The following is an 18681-nucleotide window of genomic DNA, read 5'->3' on the forward strand; positions in this document are numbered from 1 at the left end:
CGTTCTTTTGATATAATAGAAATTTCATTTCCTGTTTCTTTAGTGTTTGGCTAAATTGCTCACAAATGCGTATATGAATTCTGCTTGTTTGTTTTGTAGTTAAAAAGGAATGATCGGATAATTCATTCTATTTCCTCTCTTCTGTTTGATATCTGCCTTAAAATGAATTGAATGATTATTCTTGTTTTATGGATTATGGATTATGTCTCATAACTGTAGGAATATCTACATGATTTATGACAGATGTTATGTAGAAAGTGTGTAATTTTTTTTTGAATTGTTATATTCTCAAAGGAAATGGAATTAATAAAAAGATCACTGAAAACAAAAAAAAAAGTGTGTGTGTGTGGGGGGGGGGGTGGGTGGGGTACACGATGTTCCTTCTTAATGTGTAAAAAGTGAACGGTCGCAGGAAAAATGAAATACCGGTAACCAAGAAATCACAAGTGAAGGAAAATTTGACGAAAATGATTGCACTATGAAAGGCCGGGTGAAATTGATTTTGCTGAATGTATGTAGCGAGTGTGATTGACGAATTTGAATAGTAACTGCAAATGACGAGAATGCGTGACAAATGACAAAATTTAAGAGACTTTGTTCGAAATTAATCAATAAAAGACGAAATTGAAACTTTGACTGACATATTCCAGATCTCTCAATCGGGACGAAAAGTTTTTGAATTACAGATCTGTTAAGGTTGAACTGAAAAACTTTGAAAAATGAACGGGAAAACCTACATTATTGAAGATAATCATGTAGGCCCTAACCTTAGAAATCTACTTTCGAACTCATCGATTTCCAGTGAACTCCGGCGATGCGGGGAGGTAAGCTTAAAGTTCTTTTTTTCAAAATAAACTGCACATAAAAAAAAAAAAAAGCGACATTCATCATTTTTGGCTTTGTAGTCGGAGTTCTGTCAGAATATTATCAACTTGCTGGATGAAAGGACGCCCTCTGTGTTTGAGCGAATGGCATCTTATTCTGATCTTTTGCATGTGTCAAAGGTGTGTGGGCAGAGAGAACAGCCGTGTTAAAATTCTCTCATCATGACTCTTTTTCATTTCGGAAATTGCGTGGCTCTTGCCTATATTCCATACTTCATAGTCTACAAATGTTCCGGGCTGTAAGTATTTCTTCAGTTTTGTCTTATTTGTATTGAGCTCAAGTTTATGCTCTCTGTGACTGCCTAAGATAACCAGCAAGCCACTTCCTAGTCCCTCATATTTATTTTTGTGTCTTCTAATGATTCTTGTAGAATGCCTAGTAGTACATTGACATTGTATTTGATGCTCGGAAGATCCGTCGTTCGCGTTGGTTAACCGCTTTCCAAGCTATCGCCTGCCTCTGTTATTGTAATGTACAACTACAGCAGAGACTCCAACCCAAAGCATCTTCTGATCTGGAGATTCTCCCGCCTGAAACCCCTAGCAAACGGGAGACTCCAACTTGATGTGTGCGAAGTGCGAAGTTCCTATAGGGTTCTAGATGCTCTCTGGTGCTATCTAAGGCTTATTTCTTTCAACATACGATAGAAATAAGTAAGAAATCCTGTCCAACGGGAGACAAAGAGTCAGGGCGGGAGAAATTAAATCTCAAGCGGGAGAACGGGAGATTTTGCGAAAATGGGTTTTCGGTGGGAGATCTCCCGTCGAAAACGGGAGAGTTAGAGTCTCTGCTACAGTGCACATTGATATACACGGGGTATGAAGACACAGTTTGATTAGCTTAGTGCAGCCCCTTGTTGGCCGTATCTTCTTCCACAACATGTAATGTCCACATACACAACTTACAAGGTCAAGGTCCCAGGACAGTAACCTTTACGACGATACTCTTTTGACTTGAGAGTGAGGTAGAGTCTAGGCCTAGATATCTACTTATCGGAAGAAGAAGAAGACGACAGTGCAGTGGTTAAGCATTCCCTCACAGCAGGCTTCAATCTGTCAATCTCAAAGTATAAAAAAAGGGGGAAAATTAATACGACTAATTAAATTTAAGTGAAACTACAAATTAGAAATGTAGACATTCAAAGTTACAAGTCTGCGATATTTGTTTTTGTTTTAATTTTCAGGTCGGAATACAGTGCTTTTTGGAAATGTGTGCAGGCTGGAACAGCTTATCTTTTCACTCAGCTGTGTAAGGTAGGTATGGTACAATGGCAATTTATGAAAATATGTCAGTGTATTGATATTGCTGATTTCAGTGACATCTACAAGGACATTTTCAAGCAGTGTACATGTAGGCCTACAATTTACATACATGTTGGCATGTACAGTGTAAGTTTCACTGAGATCATTTTGTGATGTGTTCATAAATGTCATGTTCTTCTTCAGCTCATTCTTCCCCAATATTACAAATAATTTGCATTACATTAGTTATTGTCCCTTTCAAGTCATGCTGGATTTTACCAGATGCACATGAACAAAATGTATGTATATTCCCAAAGCAATTGTGGTAATGATAATTTTGTGGAAAGATCAAGACTTTTTAATTTATATTGTGTATTAACACCATTCATATCCATCATCTATTTTCATGTTCTGTTTGCAGATGATGATTTTAGCTACTTTCTTTCCAACATCAGAAGGTGGAACCAACCATTTAGACATTATGGGGGTAAGTTTGGTAATTTAAAATAGTACACAAGTTATTTGATCTGCATACTTACAAGCACCAAGATGTATTGTTGAACTTGTAGGCATCGGTTAGTATGTGAATGGGATATTTGTATGTATTGAGAGGTCTTTAGGGCAAGTCCAAGATAACACGCACGTTACGTATGGGACATTCAGAGACTTTTATGACCTGAAAAATAGTGTTTATGGCCTTTGATCATATTGAACTTCATCATGGTGATTGATATCTAGGAGAAGTATAATCTTGTTTAAAAAAAAAATTGAGAAAAATGACCTTGACAATTACGTTCTAGAAGAGAAAATATGTGCCGTTACGTATGGGACCAGAAAAATTTTGTTTTTTTGAACATTTTTTTCAACCTCAAAACTCTCTGAAAGTATATCCTTCTACAACTTGTAACTCACTGTGATGAAAGTCACAACACTCAAGATTATCACAGGTACAAGTTTCATGTCATTAGGCAAAAAGCTCTAATTACAGGTTCTAATTAAAGACAGACATGACGTGTTATGTATGGGACAGTTACGTATGGGACAGTTTGTCCCCCATTCATTTAGTGTGTGAAGAACCATGTTTATGGGTATTTTGCATAATCATTGAAGTAGAATCAGTTGAAACTACTCAAATACTGATTCAGATTGTCAAGGAAACAATATTCCCCAAATATTCACCATCATAATCATATTCAATCATATTTTTATATTTTTATGACCAACCTGGGTATGCATGCCCTTTGTCCCCCATTCGTTAAGTGTGTGGAGAAGCATAGGGTATTTTGCAAAATACCCATTAACAAATTTTTGCATAATTATTGAGGCGGAATCAGTTGAAATTACTAAAATACTGATCCAGATTGACAAGGGAACAATATTCCCCAGATATTTACCATCATAATCACATTCAATCATATTCTATATTTTTTATGACCAACCTGAATATGTATGCCCTATTTTCATCAGGATAGTTACTACTGAAAAATTGAAAGCGTACGACAAGCGAGCGGCTCGACTGCGAGTACAAGCACTCAAATACGTAATACAGCTGTGACTCTAGTACCGTAGTCACGGGGGACTGTAGCATCGATGCGTGCGGTGCACACATGCATGCTACAGTACACAGCAATCTAGGGTATCGTCTCTTCGCACAGTACTAGTAGCGTAAACATGCCTGTACATTGTACTACGTAGCAGTATCATCGATGAAGCGCACACAGTTCATCCCGTTCAAAATGTGCGTAGAAAATTGTGACGATATATTCGCGCGTTTTTGAATTCGCGCTAGCCGAGCGTAGCGCGAAATCCGCGAAAATTAATGTACCGCGAAAATTTCCACGTTTACAGTACCTGGTAGTTTAAAGTGTTAACTTCCATTGATGAAGGGCAGTTTGCCATTTAGTTTCAATAAAAAAACAACTTGACACAAGAAATATTAAGTTTAATAAATAAGCAATACCTGCTGCGTGGAACCCCAGTGATCGAGTAGATACATTGTATATGATGTCTGTCTAGCAGTCAGATCATCGATTCGAGTCACACCTCAGTATGTATACCCATGAATTTTGTTGTGGCTACTACTGAAAACTGAATAAGGACAATTTGTGTATCACTTGCAATTAAAAAAAAAAATCATTTCACATTTAATTTTTTTTTTCTACATATATCACAACCATTTCAAATTGGATCTCCATCACATAAACTTTGAATTCCTCTAGTCTTAAGGATTTTATGCTCCTAAGTAATTCATATAATTGGTTTCCAATCATCTCTTTAAATGTTGAAAACTGAATCCCCATTTCTACAAAAAACTGTACCATCCCTTTAATGCTGATTTTTCATTGTGTATTTTGCCATTTTCCCCTCCCCCTGTCTGAAAATTGTTCAGTCAAGTTCATGTATTGTTTCAAGTGTCTATAACTCAAAAAGTAGCTACAATGTTGGGATGCTTTCTTCAGGATGATTGACCATTTGTGTACTGAGAGACCTTCCCAGCTAGCTACAATGTACATGCATTCACATGCAATATGTATGAGGATGTCCCATACGTAGCGCATTTGTCCCATACATAACATTATTTCAATGCCTAATAAAAAATATTTCTCTTACTTTTTTTTTTCTTTTTTTCTTTAGTATTTAATTTCTCTAAACAATAAATTAGAACTTTCCAAAAGGGCATTAAAATAACCTTAGCAATTTCAGAATAAACCTAAAAAAATGACCTCATTTTGTTATGTATGGGACATCTCATGATAGGACACGAGCTAATTTGTATAATCATTTGCATAATCCCTAAATTTTCATACCAAGTTAAGCTATGTGATGAACTTCTTATGTCCACATATTAATCAAATATTATTTGCTTTCCTTTGAATTAATATGATTTTTTATAAATGTCCCTTACGTAATGCTGTGTTTCACATATATGCAAATGAAGCCCTTGATATTTGCATAAATTTACATAATATCATTTTTTCCTCCACGGAAATCAAAACTTCAACTCACAAGCTTCAAAATGATACCAAACATGTCAATATTGAGCAAAGATGAAATTTTGCCTTCTGAGGGGACCTTATCTTGGACTTGCCCTTTAGTGTGCATAGATATGAAACATGACTGTGTGAAAGCTCAGCAGGAGCAACATAAAGATGACATCGGTTATATGCATCTCCGAGTCATAGGTTTACAAAGATTGTAGTTACACAGTATATCAGAAAAAGTGATTTGCTATTGTCTCTTATCTATTTTTAATTCTGAATACTCTGTGGCATCAACACCATATACAGGACCGGGTGTCCAAACTAGTAGGCCTATGTTCATGTACGTGTTACGATGACTGCACTTCAGTGAATGTGTTACATGTACTGTACATGACACAGTAGCCATCTTGGGTACCAAACAGAGATATGGCAATTCAATTTCAAATTGCAACTGATGACATTTTTGCAGAAATACAATACTGTGTGGCAGTAGAAACATGCATGTTTTTAGCATCCAAATTTTCCAAAAGCACTGTGAATAACAAAGTCCTGCATGCCAATGCTGTAATATCATTACTTTGAAATGCAACACAAACTATTAAAACAAAAAAGGAAAAGATGAAAAGAAGACAAAAAAAAAGAGAGAAAAGATCCAAGCAAACAACAACAAGCATTAATTATGAGGTTTTGCATGCTTTTCTTTTATAAAAACAAAAAGAGTAACAAATAGTGATTGAAAATCCAAAGTGATTGCTTTTATCTTGGCACGACACAGGAGTTCATGAAGTCAACTGTCGACCTAGGGGACCTGGTTGGCTTCTACTTCATTCTGAACAGTGTATCAGCAAAGGGGGAGCAGAAGTTCCTGGTTGCAGGTGTCGGCTGGGCCACGGCAGAGCTTGTCATGACCCGGGTCGTGCCTCTCTGGGTCGGGGCCAGAGGGACAGAATTTGACTGGAAGTACATTCAACTCAGCCTGGAGTCCAATGTTAATCTTGTGAGTATAATCTGCCCCTCATCTTTCATATTTTTATGCATCCACTAAATGAGTACATAAGTAATGCAATCCATTAAACCTGTCATGATGGTGTGTATCGCCACACATGCATTTTCTCTTTCCCTTTGCCTGTATGCAATAGTGTCCTTTGTATCAAATGAGAAAGAAGAAAAGTTTAGAAAACCAATGTCCTATCATGGGGGGGGGGGGGGGGGGGATAGGTAGGGTCCACAGAAGCTACACCAAAACACACACACACACACACACACACACAAAAAAAAAACACCAAAAAACAAAATAAAACAAAACATTAAAAAAAAAACACACACAGATTTTTTTGTACTTATCTTTATGCTTCAGAATTTCAGATTAACAAGAATAAAGAGTAACTCTGTAAAGGAAAATACACAAATTTTGAAAATTACCTTAGTTGTCAATTGGAAAATCATATTTCATGCCTGCAGGAAAATCAACCATTTGCAGTTTTGTAATGTAGAGTCACAAATGGAACAGGTTATTATATTTGGCCTCGTCCACTTGGCTGCAGGTTCAGCACATTTCTACAGCAGCGCTAGTGTGGCTATGGAGCCGTCATGATCTCAACAAATCTGTCCAGCCGATCGTCATGACACTTCTTGGCCTCAGTTGCTACAAGCCCCTTGTTGTTGAGTAAGTATAAAACTTGAATTCTGCATTGTTTTGCATGTTAAAGCAGTCATAGGCTAATAGGGTAAGCCAGCACATTGTAAATTGATTATAACAAAATTCTTGTTTCAATAAAGCAAAAATTCAGGTCCTGAAATTGTCATAAATCATATCTGAGTACAGTGGACTCCCATTATATGGAAGTCCTCGGGACCGGCAGGTTTCTGTCCTTATATTGAAATTTCGTTACAGCCGATAAAATAAACAATAACAAACAATGAGTGGGTAATGTTGCAAACTGAATTTTTATGTCATTATAGCTTTGATCGTTGTAATGGGAGTTTACTGTAAATTTTACTGTTTGGTTATTGAAAAAAAAGGGAAAAAAATCAATGTAACAAGAGAAAACCACCAGTCCTGAGGACTCTGTTGAAATGGGAGTGCAATGTATTTTCCCCATCAGTATTTTGTGATGACTTTTGTGAATGGAGTGAAGTCAGACAAAAAATTTGATGTTTTTGGTCAGTATTTCAGCAGTTACAACTCTTTTCTGCAAAGTTAGGATTGCTCTGTTAAAGCAAAACATTAAATTTCGTCAACAGAATCCACGTGTTTCTGTTTTGTTTTGATTTTTGTGTTTTTTTAACGTAGTCAGCTAATAGTAAGAAAAATAATGTTACTTGTTATGTGTGTATACCTGCAACAAAAACACGTAATGTATCCCTTGTCAAGACAGAGAAAGTGTAAAGTATACAGAAGATGAGAGACGATCTTATAACAATACATTTGTATCATCAAATTCTGGATTATTCTGCTCTTTTTCAGAATTCTGATCCATGCTGCTGGTCTAGGTTCATGGACACTACTGCTTGCCAAGGCTCTGTATACGACTGCAGTCGGTTTTGTAGCCCTGCAGCTTTATGTGGGACTGCAGGGCACTGCCAATCATTACACGAAATGAGACACATGGGATTGAAGGGATGGTACTATTCATGGTTTCACAAAAGTGAATTGATCGGACTGTGGGACTACCACACCTGTGGATGCGCTTGATGCACATGGCTACTACTGTACTTGAGTCGATGCCGAGTGTGCCAGTGAGAGAGCAACATGTAGTGGTTTAAATATCTGCATGTTGTTCTATGATTTTATGACTTTTCCAAAACTGTCATAGTCATCTCAATGACATTCAATGTGCAGATTTGTTTGTTATTTTGTTTGTTATTTTGTTTGTTTTTTTATAGAGTGAGAAATTGCAGACTCTTTGTCCCCATTATTTCAGGCCTTCCAGTAATCCATTTTGTCTGAGTATATCAAGTTTATTTGGGATGATTTCCTGTACTTGTTTATTTTGTGTTTATATTAGAGACAGATGTCTTGTTTTCTTTCTTTTTTTTTAAATTGTGATTATTGGTAGAAGCCTCCTTCAGATAGTCTCCAAATATTGCAAATTCTCAGTTACAGAGTATACAAACTCAAAGCCTTGCAATGAGACTAGTGTCTTGTGAACATTGCATACAGAAATATCACTTGCCAACCATAAGAAAGGAGTCTCTTCTCTGAAGCAGGGGAGAATTGTTACCCATGCTGTGTTGCTCTAGTTGCTGGATGGCAGCTTTAATACAATAAAGCTGCTGAGCTACGGTTGCAGAAATGGCTCCAAAGGGCCGTACTGTTTGGAACCATTATGTGCTAAATGTTGTACTTGCTGGCAGCAAATGTTAACGGATACTTGGGTAATTTCTAACTGAAGATCCTAACAACCAGGATTTTTTTTCTTTCCCTTTTGAAAGGTTAAATCCATTCAGTGTGCCCAAGTTTCTTGATCATGAGTGAAATGTGTGGTGTTTTATTTATTTTTCCCTAGCAGTATAGTGATTTGCTTTTAAACAGATGCACTGCTGCTACACATGGTAGCTAAAGAGCTGGAACTCATTTCGTTGAAATATCAAAGGCCTGAAAACTACATGGTGGACCTCCCTTCAATACAGTGCACTCCCGTTACAACGAACACGGTTATAACGAAATTTCATTATAACGAAGTAAATCTTCTGGTCCCAAAATTATCACCATTAAAGTCTATGGCACAAAATTCGCTTATAATGAACACGGTTATAGCGAAATTTCCGTTATAACGAAGTCTTTTCCAAGCGCCACAGACAAAGAAAAACAAAAGAAATGTGCTCCGTTATAACGAAATGCAAATTGCTTTCGAAAATACGTAACGGAACATGCATACATAGCGTCTCTGCATGATGAAGGCTTCACACCACTGTGTGTTCCCTCCTTGTGTCACGCACAGTTTCTGAGGGGAACTTGCGTTTATTATTACAGTTATCCCATCACATTTCACATAGCTTTCAAGTGTATGATGAGTATTCAGCAAACAGAATATGATATATATACGTGGTTTCCTTGTTTTCGTTATATATTGTATTTGTTCGGTTATAACGAAATTTCGTTATGACGAAAGAAAACTGCCGGTCCCGAGCATTTCGTTATAACGGGAGTGCACTGTAGTAGGTACATGTATATGTAGCATTGTCAGATTGTGTCATGTAGTTTATGTTTCTCATTGTGTATGTAGTATTAGTCTAATACACCAAGGACTCAAGGTGTAAAGACATAAGAAGTGTGATTATGAATGTGAATTTTAGTGATACAAATATATGTATGTTACACTTTTACAGTGTACTTTGGCACTGTGTATGATATGAATAAAACACGTCTTTGGGATACATTCTAGCTCTGAACAACATGATAAAGACACATTTTGTGGAGTGTGTGTACTGTATGATAGAGGAACTTCCGCAGGACATTTTGTCCATATTTTTATACCAAGACTGAAACTTTTGCAGGTTTGATGAGGGCTTAGTACAGACCAGATAGATACAGCTGTAGAAAGGTGAAATTTTAGGTAATGTTGTAGATAGATTTACAGATACTGTATATGCCGAATATTACGCGAGGTTTTTATTTTCGCGAATTTAGCGAGTCAGGTTCTACTCCTGAAATTAAAGACACATGAAAATAGTGGCTCTGATCCCGGTGTGAATGTGATGTACGCATGTACACTTCTCTGTTCAGTACAGACTCCACGATCGTGAATTTAACCACTTGTGAAATCGTCGGGAATTCCCAATTCGTTAAAATTTAGACTTGCAAAATATATGGCGTATACAGTAGATAGATAGCGAGATAGAAAGAGAGAGAGAGAGAGAGAGGAGAGAGAACCGTACACAAATGTGTACGCATTCACACACAGGCACAATGCAAAAGGTTGTCACTTTATTACCCCAGCCTTCTGTATGGTTGCCAACATAGCAATATCAATGTCATGGAGATTCCACAAAGCAATTGGGGAGATGCTTGTGTTTTACATGTGGCTTGGTTGGCACTAATTAAGCCCTAACTCATGAGGTGGTTTATTTTTGGTTTAGATTGGGATTCAAAAACCACTTACATAGTATATGAAATATATAAGAGCGTACAATCTTAGAGGACTTAGAGTTTATTTGATGAACATTGGCATTGAAATGACTGGGGTACCAACAAAGTAAAACAAAGTGGTCCTAATAAAAGGTGGGACCCATTTTTATAGGGACCTCTTTGTTTCTGGATATGTCAGCCATTTCAATTTCTTTCTTTTTTTTAACTTTAACTCTTAGAACTGTATGCTCTTTTATATTTAATATACAAATTTTCTCATCTTGTAAAAAATCTGAACTCCCCTCTCAGCCAAAACTATGCAATTCCTTTAATATTTTCATATTTCTGTCAGGGTTATTACCATAATGCCATGTGTTGACTTACAAATTGTATGCAAGGTTGACTTATGCAATGTCTATTATGCACATATACAAACATCATATAAACACACACACACACACACACACACACACACACACACAAAACATATGATCACTGCAGTTTCAGAGAATGAAATCTGTTTCTAACTTCTCTCAACAAAATCTCAGGCAGTCGAATACATGTACTGGGAACCCCTCTTGTAGCAAGATTGCCCGGGCTGCCAATTTTACCTTCTCTAAAACGGTAGGTACCTTGCAAGCATAGAAAAAAAAAGACACCAGCTAAACTGTATTACATTCCTGATGCATACTGTACACTTTATGCACATTATTAACAGCTTTTCCAATGATATGGGGTACAATAATACATCATGCATCAAAAATTGAAATCAATCTAAACATGTATGCATGAAATCTGTACAATGAGTACATTAAAAAGCATCAAATAATCCAAGAAGGCTTTTTAAATGCATCCTTTTCTTCTCTGTCTATATCTGACTCTATAAACATGGAATACATTTTGTAAAGATTATCCTCATTGGAAAAACAACAAAAATAATTGTATTCTTCTATTCCATGTCAAACACTTTGATCGACAGAAGACAAAAAAAAAAAATAAAATTCATGACTGATACACACATGTAGTATTTCTTGCTGAAAGAAAAATGTCAGGACTAATCTGGACTTAATAGCATATCAGCAACACACAAACACTTGACAAGCAAACAAGTATAAACTATACATGGAATTACATGGAAATCATTTGTTTCTTAACTTCACTTCCACGTTTTTTTTTAAACTGTTTGACATTGAAATGAAATTTCATCTGTGGAGCCTATAAACATTATGTCCCATTCAACATGGTCACATAATTACTGTACATAATTAGCACGTTGTGCTTTACTAGTCTTGCCATCTTCTGACCTCAAAGTCAATCCTCTAGTCCTGTCTACTTTGCTATACAAATCGAGCATGACTGCTCATTACATGAATAATCTTCTTTAAAGATTTTTTTTTTTTTCTTCTTCAAACCATGGCCATTATATCATGTACAGATGCCTTTTGTGCATCAATGAATAATATGGTGTCCTAGTAGTATGTACACAAATGACATGATGCCTATGTCTTGCCAGACAACAAAACAGGAGGATAAAGATTTGCAGCTGAGGCATGAAACAATGAACTGTTTCCATTCGAAGTGTGATGACGAGATCTTGGTAGAACGAACAAACAGATGCCCCTCCAACATCCCTTTGGACCGAGGCGTAAAATGAATGAAATCTAGCATGGTCATCCACAGAGTTTTAAATAGTCAGTATTATGCATGGAGGATAAAAATTGTGACTATCTTGTTTGTGAGTCCATATGGGGAGGGCAGAGTGCTCTGGTCTGTCTGCTACTTGATTGGTACGATGTTGCAGCTGTATGGGGAAGGAGAGAGAGAGAGAAGTAAGCAAATTAATGATACGAATGTCTATGTAAAATGATTCTGCAGGATTCTGGAATATACCAAGGTATAATGGATGAAAGACATCTTGGGACTGAACTTTTTACTTCTTGTCTTCCTTTCCTTGCTTTTTTTTTTTTTTTTTTTTTTTAATTGTTGTGCTCATTTGTTACATCAGACAGCAGTTCAGACTCCTTTTCTACTACATATTGCATTAACAGCATGAATTTCAATCACTGACTCAGTCACAGCTCAATTTTAGATTGTCCTGAGTATTACCAACCCAGCTCCATCAATGTCTTCTGAACCAGAGAGAGAGAGAGAGAGAGAGAGAGAGAGAGATAGACAGACAGAAAAAGAAAAGAAAAGAAAAGAAAAGAAAAGAAAAGAAAAGAAAAGAAAAGAAAATTGAATTATAACTGCAATGACTCCCATCATTTCTACCATTATTTAAATAATTAACATCACTGACACCATGTCTTCATATTATATACAATTTTCTTCTTCTCCATCGTTTGGAGACCAGCACCCCTCACGTTAAAGAAACAAGAAATACTGAAGTCAAATCTGTAGACTACATTATATTCTACTAGGTCACTCTGGCTGAAAGAATGGGCCAACTATGAATTTGATAACCATTGACAACTTTAAGAAACAGCTGTATCAAGGACATGAACAGTCACAGAAGTCTGCTTGTACATTGGCAATGTGTGACTCACAATCTTGAAATTCAGGCACAAATTATTACAGATGCTGTGAAACATCACCTTGTAGCATAATGCATGGATCCTGGACTTGTCATTATATTCATATGATAATATTCAATTGTAATAACAGATTCCATTAAACATTTGAATGATGAAAAAGAAAACAAAGAATAGAAACGTTTAAACTCACCCGAGGAGGCCCCTTCCATTCCATGTCTGTGGAGTCAGGGAGAGGACAACCTTATCACCATTCCTCGTGACCACCACTCGCACTGATCTCTGAGCAGATAGATTAAAAGTCCAAGCATAATTTTGGAAAAGCACAAGAAAATGCCTTTATTTTACAGTGGCATGAAAGCAGACAATGAAAATCAAATATTTCCAAAGAAATCTTGTTTATGAAAAAAAAGTCTTTATAAAGTTGAGAAATTTGACAATCTCATACAGATAGGGATGTCTGTAAATGTAATAATGGAATAATGGACATACAATGTACTTGTAGGTAACAGTCCCATACATCCATATTTGAGTTGGTAGCCATCATAGCTAGCTACCAGCCACTTTCTCACAGACACATTCTGCTTAGAATTTGAAACATAAAAAGAGAAAGAAATACAAATGCCAAAATTCATTCATGCCTTGCATATTGATATACCTTTAAAATTAAGAAAGGTTTGCTTTATCTTTGGGCAAAGACTAGTTGAATGATCACATTCATACATACATGTAAATGTAAACCATACACCATGAAGAAGGGAATATTTTGATCATGTATAATGGCTGATGCTGTCTTATACATCTCATCATACATTGTATGGAATCAGTACGACTCTACTGAGAGAGAGAGAAAAAAAAAACAAAATGACTTCTGTGTGAACCACATTTGGTGATAAGATGAACATTCTTAAAAGATATGGAAAAGGGGAAAAGGAGAAAGGAGGGGTCAGAAGTTGACTTCACCTTTGTAAGAAATCAGTGTAAAGCTGATAGCTACAGATCTTTGCTCTGTAATTATAAATTCTTTCTCATCAGACTTACCCCTTGACTGTGTTGGACCACTGGAGCAATATCCCGAATGCTCTTAAAGTTTGCAGATGTGACTGATCCAAATTCTACCAGTCTGTCACCCACTGCGAGACCCTGATGGGTAAGAATACACAGAAGAAGGACAAAAGTAAATCAAATGATGGACAGATGGCAGATATCATATTGTATCTTCTGACTACCAAGTCGAAGCTTTTCTCTCGCATTGGCACCAACCTGGGTTAAGCACAGAAGAATCAATCACAGTACATGGAAGCTATACCCTCATTAAGCCTGTCACTCTCATGATATGCAATAATTTAAATATGATAATGCATTGCAAAACATGTATAAAAATACAAACAAAAACATATGATCAGTTACAGTACAACAATTATTATGTAACAAAGTTGCAACTCTTTACCCTAAAGCTATTCAATAGAAAAATTCACAATAACGGATGTGTGAAATTATTCTATATACATTAAAAGTTTTATATTTCAACAACTGTAATTCCTACTCTCACAATGTCCATATGCATTTGTATAACAAATTGTGATTCTTAAGAAGCATGTCACCATGGCAATTTTTGATTTGTTGAGAACCCTATACACCATTTACACCCTACCCCATTTTTAAAAAATTTTCCTGCCAACTGGCAATATTTTCCAGCTTTCTCCACTTTAATGACTGCAACCTTATCGTGATATCATGCTGGGGCACATAATATTACGGATAGGCCTATTGAGTCTTAAGATATCATCAAAACCAATCCTCTAAATAACAGTAGTTTCATTCTGTAAAAGCAACAGTACTCTCCTCCCCTCTCTACTTTTTTTTTTTAGTGCAAAACATGCATTGTGTGAAGTTTTTTTTTAATGCTTGGCTTGATACACAAGTATGGAAATGAATAACTCAAAAAACCTACTGCCTTCTCAGCAGGAGATCCCGGTGAAACAAGGTCCACCTTGGCGAACGGAATGAGAGCCGCACCATTGCTGGACCCGTTTGTGACAGGATTGTAAGTTCCTGCCTCACGCTGCTGTCTCTCAATGCTGTGTAGAGTGTGCAGTGCCTCCTCAATTTCCTTCATCAACGCCTTGTGGTCGTTCTGTAAGCCTGAGGGGAAGTCATATCATAAGTGCATGCATATTTCACAAACCTGATTTTGCTGCTGATTGACAAATCACCTTTACATCAATGAAAATACCTATTCTCCTAACAAAGTCTGAAAAACCTAATTTTGTAGGGAAATAGCTGTTCTAGATGAAGGAAAATTCTACTGTACGATTTCTAGTGTATTCAGCAAAGTCTGATTTTTGTATTCATGATACTTACATGACCAACAAATGAAATCTGTACAGGCATTGTTCTTGCCAAATCCCCACCTTTAAGTCCAGATAAAGATAATAACACAAGATCTTAGAGATCCAGCACGACTTTAAAGTATGTACATACTTCCTATCTGGTCATCCAAACTTCTGCAATGAAATGGACTACAGAAGTCTCCACACAATTGGGTGTTCTTGTCTTTTTTCATTTATTCGTAGACTCTATTTTAAAATCTAATTTATAATTATTTACATGTTTTTATTTTTACTTTTTTTTTGCTGGTGGAATATGTAGAAATAATTCCCATGAGTAAATTTTATCATATACAAATATCATTATCACACATTATAATACAAAAAAAAAAAACAACAACAAAAATGTTTATAACAGTGAGGAGGATTTATCAAGGAAAGAAAATGAACACACGCTCACATATTATGTCATGTCTAGCTGTCCGGACTGAGTAGACATCAATGTCACTGCGAGGGTATCCCTCACTGTCGATCAATGGACCGGTCATACCCACACCACCTTGCTGTAGAAATGGAATGAAGAGGGTAAAAGAGCATTCAATTCAATGTCGTTTTATCTTTATGCTTTTCATCATGTCATCGGCATCATTCGGGAGAACATTTCCCTGCCACATCATCATCACAGATAGACTACAACTTAAGATCTTTACTAATTTGTTTTTGGAAATTATCTATCATAATTATCATCAAGTATGGTTGGGTGTTCATAATACCGGCCACCTAACGTTTTTCTATCAATAGAAACGTGGAAAATCTCACAATTTGCCTGAAATTTTACTCACGTGTGGAGAAAATACTCAGGATTCACAAGCGCGCACTGAAAATGCGATCTGAGGTACGCGCTCTAGATGGCGGCTTCGAACGCGTGGGGTCTCATTTTTTCCGCACTCAGTTGCCCTGCTCATTTCAACCGACCACCCTGACAATACGTATAAAGGGCACTTAAATGCGTTTTTTTTCGACAGGCCGCTGTTTTTTTCTAGCCGTTATTTTTTCCCCAATAATATTTGAATATATTTTGAATCCTTCGATATTACTTTTGAAGGACTGTTTGATGAATTTGAATTGATTTTCATTAGGAAACTTTTCATCGTAATTGAAATAAATTAGATGAGTCGGTTTGTTTTTTCACATTCATTTCTCGTTTCTGCTTCAACTCGTACGGTCGTAGCGGGCGACAAAATAATCATGTCAATGTGTATGTGTACCGTGTGTGCACGATCGTACAAGCGGCGGTGACAATTTTGCGGTCAAAATCGTCAAATTTATTACGGAAGGATACTCTACATCTAACAACGAGTCAGCAAAGGTAGGCCACTGCCGGCCTAGTTATATGTAGTTACACGATAAATCTTATTCGATTTTGCTAAATTTCGTTAATTTAGAGGGAATACTTATTTGTCTTCGCCTCATTTTACTTGGTAGCGTAGCCCAGTGAAGAATCGAACACCGTTGCGCGTAGTCCCTTGATCCCATGCGTACATTTTCTTTCTGTACGCGCAATGTCATTATAATGCGCGGTCGGTCGTTATGCACCCGGTCGGTGGGTTGCACACCTACCATACTGCAAAAAATATTTATTGCCACATTGTGATATTTCTTTGTACTGTAATTAGATCGTTAATAAAAAATCTTTGCCAAAACAAAGTTTAGCATTTGAAGGACACAGGCAAAACAATAATACACATAAAAAAATAAAACCCACCATTTATGTACCACTAGTAGCCAACAACTGAAGTCGAACTACAAAAATACACCTGTGGCTGTAGTAGGGGAGTGTAAGAGTCAGATGCACATACCTCCAGTTAAAACTCCACAGAAGATGTTTTTTGGGAGGTCTACATCTACTCATCCAAGATCCAAGATACAAGACACCAAATTCTTACATCTGCAGCCCGCGGACATGCTGCACATTCGGGCTGGTCACATCAAAATCTTTAAAAGAATACTTGCCATATGACACCTCCCAAAAGTAACAGAACTATCCTCATTCAAGGCAAGCATCATTCATGTTCAAGTGACTCGTACTCATGAACCAATGCAATAGCAATACAGTGCACTCCCGTTACAACGAACACGGTTATAACGAAATTTCGTTATAACGAAGTAAATCTTCTGGTCCCAAACTTATCACCATAAAAGTCTATGGTACAAAATTCGCTTATAACGAACACGGTTATAGCGAAATTTCCGTTATAACGAAGTCTTTTCCGAGCGCCACAGACAAAGAAAAACAAAAGAAATGTGCTCCGTTATAACGAAATGCGAATTGCTTTCGAAAATACATAGCGGAACAAGCATTTATAGCGTCTTTGCATGGGTGACACCACTGTGAGTTCGCTCCTTGTGTCACACACAGTTTCTGAGGGGAACTTGCGTTTATTATTGTATACCGGTAGTTATCCCATCACATTTCACACAGCTTTCCAGTGTATGATGAGTATTCAGCAAACATAATATGATATATAGATTGGGTCTATACGTGGTTCCTTGTTTTCGTTATATATTGTATTTGTTCGGTTATAACGAAATTTCGTTATAACGAATGAAAACTGCCGGTCCCGAGCATTTCGTTATAACGGGAGTGCACTGTAATGACACCTAACGCCGTTCTAACGGCCAATATTTATTGACAGTTGAAAATGTCAAGAAATGACTTGCACTTTTTGGGGAGACATTAGCAACTAAACTGTGCAGAGAATTTACGATTCACAACATTACAGCGCCCTAAATAAGCATAAGGCACCTACTGTTGACTGTCGTAACACTCGTTTATTACAGTGTAAAAAAATATTGCTTGCATTGCCATTGGCAACGACGGCCACGCATACGCTAGACGTGGATAAATTACAAACGCAGAACATCAGGTGCGGGACTAAGAAACTTAAGCAACCGTCGTGTAAAGTTTAATTTCTGAACTCCTCTCAAATATCATGAAAATATTGACACAATGTTAAACTCACGGATTCTAAGACTTCAAACAGAGCTTTGATCTCCCGTTCGATGTCATCCTTCTTCGCTACTAAAGCCTGGGCTCGCTCTCTTGCATCCGCACTGGAGGCTGCCATCTTTAAATGCTGCCACGGTCGTTGAAACCATACGATCGCAGATGGCAGCAAAACTTCGAGGAATTACATTTGTTTACGTTCACTGACTGAGCCAGGTAAGTGAATTGACGTTCGAAATTTAGTACGTGCGAAGTAAGTGATTATTTACCAAAAAATGTCGTTTAGTGACCCTTCTTTCCCATTCCTATACATTGTAGATAATGTGCATGTGTGAATGAATCAATTCATTTGTTTCTGTCTGTGTGATTTAAAGTGAAATGAGCTACGAAAATGTAACTTTGGTTCATGATATTCCTGCGTACGCGACACTTTGTAACATTGACCAGCCGTCGTATGACACAGTCGAATTATGCACGTAAATGAACCAAATGGGTCTTGAGTGTGTGTGCAGAGTGCGTTACCAATGTTAAACAATGTTCATATTCACGATGATATGTAAGGAACATGTCGTGGGCCCATGTCGTGAATGTCCGAATATAGAATTTCTACTTTCAGTCTTGTTTGCCCCCCACCC

The 18681-nt window shown here is 37.0% G+C and overlaps 2 protein-coding genes across 2 annotated transcripts; one reads left to right on the plus strand and one right to left on the minus strand.

Moving 5' to 3' along the window:
- Positions 1 to 997: 997 nt before the first annotated feature.
- Positions 998 to 7849, plus strand: LOC139736128 (BOS complex subunit TMEM147-like). Its single transcript, XM_071646860.1, has 6 exons — positions 998 to 1123; positions 2069 to 2138; positions 2548 to 2613; positions 5883 to 6104; positions 6652 to 6773; positions 7575 to 7849. The coding sequence occupies exons 1-6, from the start codon at positions 1047 to 1049 to the stop codon at positions 7708 to 7710; spliced, it is 693 nt and encodes a 230-aa protein (XP_071502961.1). The 5' UTR covers positions 998 to 1046; the 3' UTR covers positions 7711 to 7849.
- A 4105-nt stretch (positions 7850 to 11954) lies between these two features.
- Positions 11955 to 18185, minus strand: LOC139736129 (26S proteasome non-ATPase regulatory subunit 9-like). Its single transcript, XM_071646861.1, has 6 exons — positions 18063 to 18185; positions 15500 to 15602; positions 14664 to 14854; positions 13751 to 13852; positions 12903 to 12991; positions 11955 to 11979 (listed from the first exon to the last, which is right to left on the minus strand). Exons 1-6 carry the CDS (start codon positions 18165 to 18167, stop codon positions 11955 to 11957), a joined length of 615 nt encoding a protein of 204 aa, XP_071502962.1. The 5' UTR covers positions 18168 to 18185.
- Positions 18186 to 18681: the final 496 nt, after the last annotated feature.

The sequence above is a fragment of the Diadema antillarum genome, unplaced genomic scaffold (genome assembly GCF_040938485.1).
Source record: "Diadema antillarum isolate AM-2024a unplaced genomic scaffold, OU_Dant_1.0 seq00000622_RagTag, whole genome shotgun sequence".
NCBI lineage: Eukaryota > Metazoa > Echinodermata > Echinoidea > Diadematoida > Diadematidae > Diadema > Diadema antillarum.

Coding starts and splice junctions, on each gene's coding strand:
- LOC139736128 (XM_071646860.1), top strand. CDS start 1,047: ATGACTCTTTTTCATTTCGGAAATTGCGTGGCTCTTGCCTATATTCCA. Junction 1,124..2,068: donor GTCTACAAATGTTCCGGGCT/GTAAGTATTTCT, acceptor TTTAATTTTCAG/GTCGGAATACAGTGCTTTTT. Junction 2,614..5,882: donor ACCATTTAGACATTATGGGG/GTAAGTTTGGTA, acceptor GGCACGACACAG/GAGTTCATGAAGTCAACTGT.
- LOC139736129 (XM_071646861.1), bottom strand. CDS start 18,167: ATGGCAGCCTCCAGTGCGGATGCAAGAGAGCGAGCCCAGGCTTTAGTA. Junction 15,603..18,062: donor TGTTTGAAGTCTTAGAATCC/GTGAGTTTAACA, acceptor CCATTTCTACAG/CAAGGTGGTGTGGGTATGAC. Junction 11,980..12,902: donor AATGGAAGGGGCCTCCTCGG/GTGAGTTTAAAC, acceptor TTCCCCATACAG/CTGCAACATCGTACCAATCA.